Here is a 15,283-nt window from a genome sequence, read left to right as displayed (position 1 = left end):
GGACTTCAGCATATTATTTTCCCTCACTAGGTAACTCTGTTATACTTTTTCCACAGTGATCTATGCTGTAGGTGGAAACGATAATGGCCAACTCTGTGTCTTCCCATTTAAGTATAAGTCCCAGTGGCATTCGGACTGTACCGGTGAAGATCGCTCTGCAGGGCGTCTCTGGTGCGCTACAACAGAGGACTTTGATAAGGATTGGAAGTGGGGATACTGTACACGTAGTTGTAAGTGTTGTGTTGGGTCTTACTGATGATATGCTGTGGGTTTCGTAAAGCTCCATACTTATCCCATTAACAGAACAGATGTTATGTATAGGCCCCAAGAGCTTATAGATATTATCCGTGATTCTGTTTAAGGGATAGGTATATGGTTGCCAGCATTAGATCCTATATTTTCCTATCTTGCTTCTTCCTTGTTCAGATTTTGCATCCATAGAGATTGACAGAAAATCCCATAGTCCAACAATTCTGATCTTTGAACTTATAGACACATCAGTACTGCTAAAGAGCTTTCCATCCTTGCTCTTCCAAGTGGCCATGTGTGTTGTTTTCTTGGCTGCTGAATCTGTTTGTTAACAGCCAATCCAAGGAGGCAGAAGCTTTCTACTATTCCTCCGGTTCACAGCTATAAAGTGACCCGTCATCCTTGTCATCATAACCTTCGTTTTCATGATGTTTTTTCTTTATGAGGTTCTTGAGGTATTCTACATTTTAACCTATAGTATCTGTGTGCAGTCATTAGCATATGCAAAATTTGTTGAAGATTTCTTCTTTCATTACCCAGACAGAAAATAACTGGTTGACTGAAAGCTAAGAATTGCGAAGGAAATCTTGCTTATTAGTTTTCCATTGGCTGTCATGAGAAATCTAATGGATTCTCTCAGTTTAATGATTGTTAAAGGCATTTTTCTCTAGTCAAACACATCCAATATTGTTTAGTATACTTCACGTGCAAGAGACGCAAACCCCTAGCCAGAAACCCCTAGCCAGTTTCATTAATGTATATATAATGCAAAGACTGACTACCTATTTTGGAATGTAGCATTATGAAGTATTGTACATCAAAGATATTGTTGGTATTTAAAATTACACAAGCCACTTAGCACCATGTTAGCCTTGAAAACCAATCATTGTTGAAGTAATTTTCAATACATTGAAAACTACACCTCTCATTAAAGTGATATTAAATCCTCCAACAAAAAATAAATGAATACATGGAACTGCATACCTAGTGTCACCAGTCATGCTTTTTCCGGGTTTGTGCAGTCTTTGTAGCATTACCGGCCTATAAAATTTCCTTTGTTGAGTTTCCCCCTTTAGGGTGTCACCTTTGTCTTCAGTGTCTTCCTGGTGATACTTTGATATGTGCTCTCCCGATTCCTGGTGCCTTGTGTGTTGGATGCATGAACACTAGGGACTGTCCATGCGTAGTAGGGAATGCTGTATTTGTAAAACCTGGTTCTGTAGCTGGTTCTGCTATATAGTTGGTTACAGTCAGCTAAGCCTATAGTTCTCAGCAATCATGATTCTTCTACAAAAGGTTGGATGGTCAAAATGGGATTTATTGCTTCATTACTCTTTTTAATCTTCCTTGATCATATTTTTGTATCCATTATATGTGTAAAGCAGGACTTCTGTATATTATTTCCCTCACTGGGTAACTATGTTATACTTTTTTCCCACAGTGATCTTTACTTTAAATGGAAAAGCTAATGATGAACCCTGTGTCTTCCCTTTTAAATTCAATTCCAAGTGGTATTCGGAATGTACCAGTGATGGAACAGTTGGTGGACATCTCTGGTGCGCTACAACAGCAGATTTTCCTAGGGATGGAAAGTGGGCGTACTGTCCATCTAGTTGTAAGTGTTGTTTTTGGTTTTGCTGATGATATGTTGTGGGTTTAGCAAAGCTCCATACTTGTTTCTACATAAGCAGGGCAGTTGTGATGCATAGGTTCTAGAAGGTTACACATAATATCTGTGGTTCTATAGTTTGATGGCATTAGATCCTATAAAAAACCTCAGAACATAAAAAAGTCTGTAAATAAAATTTCTAATTTTTTCTTTCTCCTTTTAAAGATTTAATGGTATTTCCAATTATTCTGCACCTCACATTTCCTTGTATCATCTGATTAACGAGTAGTCATGTCAATAAGTAAGCATCCCAGAAACCCTGTAGATGATCATACTCCAAGGTCCTGATCACTTGCTGGTATGAGAATGCAGCAAGTAGAACTGCAGGGATGCCAGGAATGTTCTTTTTCTCACAACACCAGAAATGCAAATTGTCTGCCTCGTCCAATCGTTCCCAAAGGATATCCTTTTGTTTAATGGTATAGCTGCTAGCCAATACTGTTTCTAGACAACTGTCTGGATTGCATTTGTTATTTTAATACAAAAGGCAAAGTTCTATGAATCATTTTCAGTTATAAAGAACAAAAAACATTACTTTTTTTTAGTTTTGTGAGCTGTGTCCCAACCGATCCTCATTTTATGTATTTAGTTATTCATTTATTTCAGGTGCTTATATAGCGCCCTCAATTTACACAGCGCTTTACATATATATTGAACATTCACATCAGTCCCTAACCCTCAAGGAGCATACAATCTAAGGTCCCTAACTCATATTCAGACATACACATACTAGGGACAATTTAGACAGGAGACAATTAACCTACCAGCATGTTTTAGAGTGTGGGAGGAATCCGGAGTACCCAGAAGAAAACCCACACAGGCACAGGGAGAATATACAAACTCCAGGCAGGTAGTGCCGTGGTTAGGGTTCAAATCAAAGACCCTAGTTTGAAGGAGAGTCTCATAAGGGAATTGATCCGTTTGTGAGTCTGTCCAGTGCCTCGAGAGGGGAAGTGGTCTTATTGGACACCAAACTCTTGAGAGACTTCAGTGGCCATCTTGGGTGAGGAAACCTTTTAAAATAGGGGATCCCATGTCATTTTGGTGCACTTCTGATGAGTGATTAGTAAGGACAGGAACCCAGCTGTGAGGGTCAGTGCTTGATGGACACGGAGGATATAAATCCACTTTGTGTGCGCCAAATTTCTTTGTGAACCCAGATAGTATTTCCTTGTATGGCAGTGTGACATCTGGCAGTGACATCACCACTAAAGTCTTTATTACAGGAAGCTCCTGCACAGGGGAAAAGTTTCCTCTGGATCATTGTACAGATGTAGAAGAAATACACAAAGTATACCAACATTCAAGGAAGAATACACATGACTCTGATATTCATACAATATATCCTTATCTCAAAGTCCAGTTTTAAGGTTTTGGATTTTTTGCACACAACAGTCTTGGTTCTTCTACACCAGGAGTGTCTAAACTATGGCCCTCCAAGTGTTGAGGAACTGCAAGTCCCATGACGCCTTGCAGGACTCTGACATCCACAGGCAAGACACCCAGAGGCAGAGGCATGATGGGACTTGTAATACTTCAACAGCTGGAGGGCCATAGTTTGGACACCCCTGTTCTACACTATAAAAGGTCTTATGGTTAATATTGGATTTCTCACATTATTACTCTTTTACTGTTCATTGAGAAGTGTTTATATTCATTATGTTTCTAGAGAAGGACTTCTGTCTATTATTTTATAATATACTTTTTTTTCCACAGTGACCTATGCTGTAGGTGATACTGCTAATGGTGAGCCCTGTGTCTTCCCATTTAAGTATAAGTCACATTGGTATTGGGACTGTACCAGTGATGACAGCTCTGGAGGACGTCTCTGGTGCTCTACAACATCGGATTATGATAGGGATCACAAGCGGGGATACTGTGCACGTAATTGTAAGTGTTTTGTTTGGTCTTATTGATGATGTGCTGTGGGTTTAGCAAAGTTCCGTACTTATCTCTACAGTAACAGAACAGTTGTGATGTATAGGCCCCTGAAGCTTACATTTCACTATATATGGTTCTGTTTAAAAGATCGGTGTATGCTTGCCAGCATTAGATCCTATCTTTTCCGATATTGCTTAGCTTTTGAACCCCTAGAAAATCCCAAAGCTCCAACAATTCTGATCTTTGAACTTATAGACACATCAGTACTGTTAAAGAGCTTTCCATCCTTGCTCTTCCAAGTGGCAATGTGTGTTGTTTTCTTGGCTGCTGATTCTGTTTGTTAACAGCCAATCCAGAAGCTTTCTACTATTCCTCCGATTCACAGCTATAAAGTGACCCGTCATCCTTGTCATCATAACCTTCATTTTCATGATATTTTTTCTTTATGAGGTTCTTGAGGTATTCTACATTTTAACCTACAGTATCTGTGTACAGTCATTAGCATATGCAAAATTTGTTGAAGATTTCTTCTTTCATTACCCAGACAGAAAATAACTGGTTGATTGAAAGCTAAGAATTGGGAAGGAAATCTTGCCTATTAGTTTTCCATTGGCTGTCATGAGAAATCAAATTAATTCTCTTTTCATCCTTGCTTTTCTAAATGGCACTGTGTGTGTGGGTTTTATTGGCTTCTGGATCCTTTATTTGGTAACAATTGATCCAAAAACTGATATATGCCCTCCCAACACCTGATGCCTTGTGTGTTGGACACATGCGCACTAGGGGCCAACCATGTGCAGTAGGGGATGCTATCTTTGTAAAATCTGGCACTGTACCTTTGGGTGCACACAGTCTATGGTAATTTATGTTAGTTTACTAAAGATGTTTTCTAATAAATATGCAATTTGATCCAATAAAGCTGTGGCTTTGTCCTTCCACTGTGTTTTAATTGGGCAGGGCTGAAAATGTTATGTAACTGTGGTATAGTCAACTAAGCCTATAGTTCTCAGCAGTCATGGTTCTACACTATAAAAGGTCTGATGGTTATTATGGGAATCCATGCATTATTACTCTTTTACTATTCCTTGATAAAATTGTGTAACCATTATATTTATAGAGAAGGACTTCTGTATATTATATTTCCCACTACGTAACTCTATTGTAATATTTTTTCCACAGTGATCTATACTGTAGGTGGCAACTCTGACAGTCAGCTCTGCGTCTTCCCATTTTACTTTAACTCCAAGTGGTATTCGGAATGTACCAGAGATGGACGCTCTGATGGGCGTCCTTGGTGCGCTACAACAGCAGATTATGCCAGGGATGGCAAGTGGGGATACTGTTCTCCTAAGTGTAAGTATTATGTTTGCTGATGATATGCTGTGGATTTAGCAAAGCTCTATACTTCTGCCATCCAGGGGCGGACTGACCATTTGGATACTCGGGCACTGCCCGAGGGCCCGGGGTCAGTAGGGGGCCCCATGAGATGCCCCTGGTACCTTTTTCATAGGCTTTTTTGAGTTTGGGCAAGGACACAGGGGCCCCCTGATCCCCTATTGCCCGGGGGCCCCATGAACTGTCAGTCCGCCCCTGCTGCCGTCTCAAACTTCCTCAAAATCTACTGATTGCTGATACAGGCTCCTGCAGAAAAATAATAAATGCACATTTTTTTACCTGCAAAAAAATGTGCATTTAATACTTTTATCAAAAAGGTGAATTTATCCTTTAATCTCTCCTTTTCTGTTTGTTTGGGTTAAATGATTTCAGTAGAAGAGCTCTGATTAAACTCTGAGTCCTGCAGGACAATTGGGTCTATTTAAAGTGGTACTGTGCTGTACACTGTTGTTTATTTCTCCCGTGTGGTTAATATTTTCTCATATCAGTGTGGTTAATATTTTCTCATATCAGTCTTTGATTCTTTGTCTGTATATTTCTACTAATCTGACTCTAAAATGATTTGCTGTTCATCCAACGCTGTGTGATTTTTGTGTGTTATAGCCAGGGGGAACACCTGGCCAAGGTATTACGTTAGTATCAGCAGGGGGCTCAGAAGTGAACGGGGAACCCAAAATACTCAGTGGCTTTTGAGCGGGTAGTGCTACATTTCTTTCAAGGATTTCCAGTTATCAAAAACACAAACCAGTTACTTATTTCGTTTTTTGTAAGGCATATTTAAAAAAATATGATGTCGTTTTGGGGATGTGAGCTGTGTTTAGGCATAGCTGCCAGGTGATCCTCATTTGAAGGAACTGTCCTTCTTTTCAAAACAAATCCATCTTTCTATTTTGCCTCCTCAATTATCCTCATTTTAGCTTGATGGATAGAAATGTATCGTTTAACTATTGTAACATACTGCACTAATACTGATTGCAGGATGTTAATTGACCACAAGATGACAGTGTTCTGCAGTTTAGATATTTAAACTTTTATGAAGCAAAGCCTTGTTGAACTTGTGTGCTGATAGCAGGACTTCTGTACTCATATAAAGAGTAAACAGACTACATTTTCCAGAAGAGCTGGCAAGGGGGCAGGAGCATACATATTCAGAAGCCCAGGAACTTGCCAGGATGGACGTAGATGGTGAAAAGCTGAGGATGTGTGTGGAGAAGGCAGTGCAGGACTCAGGGGATCCAGGCTGTATCGAGTCACATCTCAGAGAAGGAAAAAGGGACTGCAGGTCGCTGGTATCACTGACAAGTAAGACAGTCAACCCTGCAGGCAGGCGGATCGTAGTGCTGTCATTGGCTTTGCTTCTTCGACAGAGGGAACAAGAGAAAACAGGGGGAATCCCAACAGAGAGACCTTTGTTCACGGTGCAAAGACTACAGACCAAGTGAGAGAGTTCCATAACCCAGATCATCACAAGTTGCAAGTGACTCTGTTGTTTTCAACTGTTCCAGTTTAGTACACCTTACACTACAGCTTATAATACTGAGACACAGCCTTCTTAGCCCATTCAGTACTGCGGCCTACTGCTGTAGTGTCTCCCTACTATTCTGAAACCGCAGGACTTTTGCTGCAGCATGTGCTCCCTGCAGACAGGATTACACTTAGTATCTCATTTCAAGCCTCTTCCAGCTGTAAAGGAATTTGCTTCACCACCTATAGGGGTTCAAATTCAGCTTCCATCCCTTTCTTCAAATTTAGCAAATCCTTGCATTCATCTTCTGTGTTAAAGGGACCCAGTTTTCAACACCACTCTAAGGGGACTCTTTGGATCTCAACCTTGATATACACCAACTAGGGCCCCATCAAGTACGCAGAATATTTGTTGCTATTCTTTGTTGAGAAACTAAAGGAGACATTATTGTTTACAAAAATTCATCACTAAAGAAAATACTCAGCAGCTCATAAGGGGGTAGCACTACACTATTAAACGTGTTATAGTACGCTTACTATTTCATTAAAGTGTCACTAAACCCAAATCATAAAAAAAATTAATAAATGCTATATTACATGTTGTTTATACTCAGTCAGTCATTATGGGATTTGTTTTTTGTATTCTGCAAAAATCCTGGTTGATCCTGTTGTTCTCTATCTCCCCATTTCTGTCCATGTCCCCAATGCAGCTGGGGATTTTGCAGAGCAGTGTTGGAAGCTACTGCATATGCTCAATTTTCAGTGAGTTTGTATGTTGATCATTTCCTCCCTATCACATCTGAACCTCCCTTGTGACTGAACAGTCACACATGTGGGCGTATACACATTGGTAAATGACAGCCTACTCCCTCCCTCCTCCTCCACGCCCACTAACCAGCTAAACACAATAGGGGAGGGATATTAGTTGTAGATTAATGGAGGCTTTACCTCCCTGTTATTCGAAGACACAGGCATATAACACAGCCCGTGACTGGCATAAATCATCACACCATGTTATCATTAAAAAATAATAAAGATTTAATTTCACATATATATTTGTATGACAATTTAAAACAGTTTATTGATATTAATTATCAATTAGAAGCTCCTCCTGTCACTATTTCCCTGCAGACAGACTGGGAAATAGCTGAGTCAGGTGACAGCTGTATATCAATTAGAAAAAAGCTACTTAGATTTTAGATTTCTAAAATAATTGCAGTGCCATCCAGTGGTGAAGCTAGACATTCTTTCACCTGGCAATAAGTTCGGCATTGTGCCAGTGAACACAGTGAGTTATCAGTACCGAGGGGGGCACTGGTGTTCAGTGGGGGGACAAGGGGGCAGTAGTGCTCACTGGGGGGAGAGGGGGAAACTGGTGCTCAGTGAGGGGACAAGGGGGCAGTGGTGCTCACTGGGGGGAGAGTGGGGCACTGGTGCTCAGTGTGCGGACAAAGGGGCAGTGTTGCTCAGTGGAGGGGGTACTGGTCCTCAGTGGGGAGACAAGGGGAGTACTGGTGCACAGTGGGGGAGAGGTGGGCACTGGTGCTGATTGGGGAACAAGGGGCACTGGAGCTCAGTGGGTGGCAGTGGTGCTTAGTGGGGAGACAAGGGTGGCACTGGAGCTCATTGAGGGGCACTAGTGATCATTGGGGGGATGAGGGGGCATTTGTGCTCAGTGGGGAAACAAGGGGGGCACTGGGGCTCAGAGTGGGGACAAGGGGGGACTGGAGTTTAGTGGGAGGAGCAATGGTGCTTAGCAGGGAGACAAGAGGGGCACTGGAGCTCACTGAGGCGGCAAGGGGGGCACTGGTGCTCACTGGGGGGTGACAAGGCAGCACTGGTGCTTAGTGGTGGAGTGAAGGGGGCACTGGTGCTCAATGGGGGAAAATGAGGGCACTGGTGCTCAGTGGGGGACAAGATAAGGCATTGTCAGTCAGTGGGAGAGGGGGAACTGATGCTAAGTAGCTGACAGGGAAGGGAGCACTGGTGCTCAATAGCTGGCTGCTTGATACCATCTGGAATGCTGTAGAATAATCATCTCCTTCATCAACCCTCCCTCACTCTTCTTGTCTGATAAACTTTCTCCAGACAGATGCAGTGACAGTTCAAAGGACCATTTCTGCCTGGGCAGGCCTGGAGAAACGCCAAACTTGATTAGCTATTGTCCTGGGACTGTTCACCTTAAAGTGCTCAGTAGCAGGAGAGTTCAGGTGGAAGATGGAGTAGGAAGGCTGGGGTTCAGGAGCCTGGAAAGGGGCCTAGTTGGGAGAGGGCCTATCTCCAGGCAGTGTTGCTGGAAAGGAGGATTGCTCAGACCTCATTGGCCCCCAGAGCGAGGACCACCTGTGCAGCAGGGAAGGAGTGGACCAGCTGTATGCCTGAAAGCAGCTATTAACCCACCAGCTCACAGGAAAAGGACTGTGAGTAATCCTATACTCCCTGGGCCAGTTAAGGGGAAAAAAAAGCACTCTGGTGGGAAACCTGATTAGCTCCTTACCTGGGACTGCTCACCTTAAAGTGGCAGGCACTGGATCCCCTTGCCCAGGGATTCCTTCAGACAGCTTGTTAGAAGACGATTTTTCTGGAGTCTGGGGTGGTACACCAGGAGAGGCTGGTGAGCTCTCCAAGAAGAAGATTTTGCTGTGTAAAGACTTGTGTATGTTGTCCTCAGTTGCAGTTCCCTTGGGCAACCCTACATCTCTTACTCCATCCAATTTCAATACCTTTAATAAAACAAGCTCAAGGACTGTTTACTGTTTCCAGAATGCAAGTCTGTGAATGTGTATTGCCTGGCTGTGCAGGACTATAGGGGGAAGTCTTCAGCAACGGCTAAGGGGGCAGTGCTGCAAAAGGAAGAATGCACATGTCTCTTATAGATCCTTTCCTTATCTCAGTTTTAAGGTTTTTGATTTTTTTTTTTTGCACATTGCAAAGAGTAATAATAAACGTTTAAAACGGAATTCAAGTTGTACACAAGCGAGCAGGCAGGTTTTTTTTCTCTTTTTTTTGCAGGAGTCTCATGTAATGTCTCTTCTGTAATAAAATACACTTTCCTGCCTATTTGCAGCATCCCTCGGCATGTAAACTGAGCTGAAATTAACCGGTTGGTAAGCTGCAATAGATACATTTTTGGTTTTGGGTTTAATACTACTTTCAGGGGTTCCTCCTCGTAAGGTAGATTCCTGCTTTTTTCCATGGCTAAGCCCAGGGTCTAAGGGTCCTTTCAAATGGATGTCATCCGTTCAGTTCAGTTCAGTTGTATGAAAAATTGATGAAGGCTGAATCAGTTTATGTCACTTTGAATATACTTCTAAAGTTCAGTTCAGTTTACATCCATTTTTTTTATTTGATTACATTCCCACAATTTAATGCTCCCCCATAGTGTGAAATGTGATTTAAATGCTACTTTGCAATAGCAGTGAATGATATGGGGGGGTTTTTACAACTTGTTCCTACTGCTGTTTTTTGCATCTGATCTCATGGATTTATTCACATTTTCCCTGGCATATCATACTTTGTTATAGGAGAAAAAGAGGAGGAATAGTATACAGGAGAGGAGATATTCCAGGTATTGGACACCTCCAATGCTGCTGAAGAGGGCATTTGAGGGATTCTTTGCACTGCACAATGCAGATTTCAGATGGTATCCCGTGAAGTTTTATAACTAAGATTTCTTGTAACTAGACAGACATACACCTCTAAACCGCTATTTCCTAAATGGAATCACCACAATTTCTGGGATAGTGCTTGACAAAAGCAAAGCTACAGTACATGGAAGGAGCTGTATGCATCCACAATGCCAGTTCCAGAAGAGCACATATTTAAAGAAAGCTCAGGAGGGTTTTGGATAAAGACCAACTTTCCAAATTTTATGAGAGCCTTTGACACTAAACAGGGCAGCATGTTGTCTTAGCGGATAGCACTTCTGCATTGGTCCTCATTTCAAATCTAGACCAGGGCATTAACTGCATGGATCTCCATGTGCTTGTGTGGGTTACCTCCAGGTACTCTGGTTTCCTCAGTTAAATGTGGCCATGATGACTTCCTTACCTATGAAGCACCTTGACTTCCCAGGGAGAAAAAAAGATATAGAAATACAAGCTACATAAATTAAACATATACACTCACCGTCACTTTATTAGGTACACCTTGATAGTTCCAAGAAAATCTCCCCCACACCATTACACCACAACCACCAGCTTGAACCGTTGATACGAGGCAGGATGGATCCATGCATTTATGGTATTTACGCCAAATTCTGACACTACCATCTGAATGTCACAGCAACCAGTCTGCCCATTTTCCTCTGACCTCTGACATCATCAAGGCATTTTCCTCTACACAACTGCCACTCACTGGATATTTTTTATTTTTCGGACCACACCTTAGAGATGGTTGTGCATGAAAATCCCAGTAGATCAGCAGTTTTTGAAATACCCAGACCATCCTGTCTGGCACCATCAACCGTGCCAAGTTCAAAATCATTTAAATTCCCTTTCTTCCCCATTCTGATGCTCAGTTTAAATTTCAGCAAGTTGGCATCATCATGTTTAGATGCCTAAATGCATTGAGTTGCTTCCATGTGATTGGCTGATTACCAATTTGTGTTACCAAGCAATTGAACAGGTGTACCTAATAAAGTGTCTGGTGAGTGTACAGCTCAAGGTCCTTTAATTACAAGAAATATTTCTCTGTAATAATGGCCATAGATGACAGCAATTACAAGTTCATCTTTATCAATGCAGGAGCCAACGGGACTACAGCAAACTCTAGAGTTGACCACATGGAGAAGACTGCTGGAGGACTAAATGAAAATCCCGGTTGATAAATCATTTCCTACATACAGTGGCAGATGACCAATATTGAAAACAAATGTACTTTTGTCTACTTTTTATACCCTTGTCTACTAAGCTTCATGTTGTGTGTACTGTTTTTGTTGTTTTACCCATATTGCTGTATAATGTAACCAGTGGTAATCACATTTGGAAAAAAATACTTTGGTGAAGTAAACCGATATGTGACACAAAGATTGTTAGCCAAATATAATTTGTTTTTATTCACATTGTTTTAAGTATATTGTAAACCCAGAAATACTGGGAACAGAGTTCAAAGGAAGTAGGATAGGAGGACTGGGAGGGGATGCAAGGGGTTGGGATGCTATATTATTATTATTATACAGTATTTATAAAGCGCCAATTTTAAGTCCGCAAACGTGCAACTATAACGTAAAAACCCGTAAGTGTCCGCAAAAAAGTGCAAGTGCAGAAACACACACACGAAAAACGTGCACTTAGGGGTGTGTTTGTCCTACCCCCGAAAGGGTTGGACCGTTCACCCGATCCCCCGGGGCACGAAGCTCCTGACAGGGACAAGGTTCCCATTTGGTCCTCCTGGCCAAAAGGCCTGGTGGACCACCGTTCCTTATGCCCAGCCGAAGCCGGACATATTTATAAAGCGCCAATGGTTCGCTCAGCGCTGTACATTACAAAGGGGGACAGAACATGTGACAGAACATAACAAACAAGTAGGTAGCCTGGCATTGCTGTTGTAGGTGGTGGTTCTAGGGAGGATAATGTTGCAGTCCATGGGATGGAGATAGAGTTGGAGGAGAAAGCGGTTGGTCAGGGGAAAAAATGGCCAGTTAACCCCTGTACAGGATCCCCCACAATAACACAAAAAGCAGGTGTTCAACTTTTGCAGCTTTTGTACAAGGTGAAGAGAAAAAGAAAGGAGGCAGCTGAACAGCCATCATCCTGATGGGTGTCTCAGCCAGGACATATTACAAATTCCTGAGAATGGCTGAGGTTGGGTTACTTGGATCCAAAAATGGGTCCTCCTAACTGAAGCTTTCTTTCCAGAGTGCCCACATCTCCTCCCTAAAGTAAAGCATGGCCACACCCATAATTTCTTGGTTCACTTGCCCTTCTAGTTGATTGCAAAATTGTTGGTTGTGCAATTTAGGATCACTGAGAATGAGCCTGGGGAAATAAACACCAACTGACAGGGCAGTGAGAAAACCCATGAAATTACCCCTTTTTGAAAAAGTAGACACCCCAAGATGATCTAATTTTTTTCCACAATTTTTGGAAAATAAAGACACATGCTGGTATTGAGGTGATTTAAACATGAAGCCTGGTAAATGGTGCTCTAAATATAGTACATACAGGTAGTATACAGTGGGAGGATGAGTTGGAAAGCTTAAAGTAGAACTATAGACAACATTTTTATTTTCATTTTGGATAGAGCAAGGGAGGGTTATAACCTCTGTCCAGTTGCAGAGATTTCCCTTCACTTCCTGTCTCATAGCCAAACAGGGAGTGAGAGTAAATCCCTGCAAATTAAGGGAATTCCTTGGGGACTCCCAGCTCACCAGAACTAGTGTCCCCATTGGAAGATTTTCCCCCTATTACTTTTTTTGGGACAGCCAAAAATTTGGGATTTTCCCAGTAGAGCCCTCTACCTTAGATAGCTTGTTAAGTTATTTAGAGGATTGCTAGAGTTTACTTCAGGTCAGACTGGAGAGCTCGAGAGGTCAGTCTTCTGTTTCCTCCCCCTGCTCTAGAATTTTTGGGAAGCTTCTAGAAGTCAGTAGGCGGAGGTGAGGAGGGGGCTGATCTGCATATTTATGAGAGTCTGACCAATCCCAGGCAGAGGGCCTGGCCCATAAATATGAAAAAGCCTAGCCAGCAGAAGGGTCATGTGGAAGATAGTTGATTGGAGTTCAGCTGTGTAGCCTGAGAAGGGGCTGTGGAGAATTAGAGAGGAGAGTCCTGGGATAGGCTATCATGCACATTGCTGGATCGCAATAAGGCTCAGGTAAGTAGTGGGGGGCTGCTGCACACAGAAGATTTTTTACCTTCATGCCTAGAATGCATGATGGTAAAAAACCTTGAACCTTTAAAACCACTTTAAAGGAGAAATTTGGGGTGGTGATAAAAAAACAAACACATATACTCATCCCTATACTACAGGAATCACATGACCACTGTGATTTGAGCGATCACATGACCATTGGTCACTCAGTTCTGCTCCTCTAGCACTCACTGGAACTCTAACCTGGAAAGGGGACAACACAGATGGCTTCAGCTCTCAGCCACACCACACTGAGAGGTAGAATTAGCTATTCGGCTCCTTACAAGTGTCTCGAGATCCTTTCAGAGCCTGGAGCAGCTCTGTGATGATAGCTGACAGGGGCTTTAACCCGCTTTAAGACAAATCTGGGGCACAGTCATAGTGAGTCTTTCAAAAGATTACATTTTTTCAACCACAACCTTTGGAAAATAATATCATAAAATTAACATTTATTTTTTTACACACAGCTGTAAATTAATAAGACACTTCTACCACACAGCATGGGAATATTGGGTTGCCACCATATCCCTTTAAAACTGAACACATTAATTACACAGGTTCTGAGGCTGATTGAAGTGTTAATTAAACTCACTTAGAGCCTTATCGGCATTAAATTAGCCTCAGAACCTGTGTAGTTATTATATGTTCGATTTTAAAGGGATGAGGTGACAATCCTATGTACCACTCTGCATTAATACTGGTTGCAGGATGTTAAATGGACACAAGAGCACAGTGGCCTGCAGCTTAGTTATACAGACTCTGTTGAAGAAAAGCTTTGTTGGACTTGTAGGCTGATAGAAGGACTTCACTGTTTAATAACGAGCTAACAAACTACATTTCCCAGAGGACCTGCCTGATGGGTGGAGGCAAATAAATACAGAAACCTGGGAATTGTTGACCGCCGACACCACTGACAAGCCAGACTGACAAGACTGATGAGTGCTGTCATCTGGGGTGATCTTTGACGGAGGAATGAAGAGAACACGGGGGCCTACCTCTGCAGAGAGACTATCTGCTACCTGACCGAGGCCACAGATCAGTTGAGAGAGCTCCATACTCAAATCATTTAAGTTGCAAATGACATTGCTAAGTTCAGTTACTTTCTTCTCAGCTTAGCATCCTTTGTTTCACGAGATATTGTGCTAAGGCCTAGATTGTACACCTGAATGATGGGTTTAACGTGTAACATGCACTGAAAAGTGAACTTATCCTTTGAGTCTGTGAGTGTCCCTGTGCACATCAACATCTGTCATAGTGTTCCTAGTGCATATCAACATCTGTCACAGTGTCCCCAGCGCACTATCAAGTGTCCCCAGCAGTGCAGCATCAACATCTGAATGCCATGTCCAAAAAATTGTAGACCAGTGAGGAGGTATTCCAAACTGTGAGCATGACAAATGAGAGTAGTAGGGAACTCCCATTCTCAGACTCAGATTCTGAATAAGAATTATGAACCTGTTGAGAGCAATCTGTCAGTAACTGATTCAGAGGAGGAAGGGGTCCAGCACCAGCAACGTTGTACATCCAAGTGAAGTGGCGAGTATCAGCAGTGCAGTACACCCAGATGATAGACCAAGTACAAGCAGTACAGTGTCACATCAGCCGCAAAGAAATAGTGTCCCAGAAGTTCTTTTAAATCCTGTATGGCTTCCCTCTAATTCAGCAGCAAATACAATTCCCCAATTTACAGCATAGCCAGGACCTTGGAGAGTAACTGAAAATCTTACACAAATTAATTTTCTACATTTTTTTTTACCAATGATTTATTGAATT

General features: G+C 42.1%; 1 protein-coding gene across 1 annotated transcript in view; it reads left to right on the top strand.

The window, feature by feature from the left end:
- LOC149458577 (uncharacterized) overlaps positions 1 to 11,685 on the top strand; it is a 62,331-nt gene extending 50,646 nt beyond the window's left edge. Inside the window, exons 9-13 of the mRNA XM_089682058.1 lie at positions 57 to 230; positions 1,691 to 1,864; positions 3,635 to 3,808; positions 4,979 to 5,152; positions 11,404 to 11,685. Of these exons, the coding sequence (XP_089538184.1) occupies positions 57 to 230; positions 1,691 to 1,864; positions 3,635 to 3,808; positions 4,979 to 5,152; positions 11,404 to 11,405 (698 nt within the window). The 3' untranslated portion in view covers positions 11,406 to 11,685. The remainder of the gene's footprint in view (positions 1 to 56; positions 231 to 1,690; positions 1,865 to 3,634; positions 3,809 to 4,978; positions 5,153 to 11,403) is intronic.
- The last annotated feature ends 3,598 nt before the right edge of the window (positions 11,686 to 15,283 follow it).

The sequence above is a fragment of the Staurois parvus genome, unplaced genomic scaffold (genome assembly GCF_062004578.1).
Source record: "Staurois parvus isolate SC_StPar_1 unplaced genomic scaffold, SC_StPar_1.0 ptg000283l, whole genome shotgun sequence".
NCBI classification, from domain to species: Eukaryota; Metazoa; Chordata; class Amphibia; order Anura; family Ranidae; genus Staurois; species Staurois parvus.
This window is presented reverse-complemented; position numbering and strand designations above follow the sequence as displayed.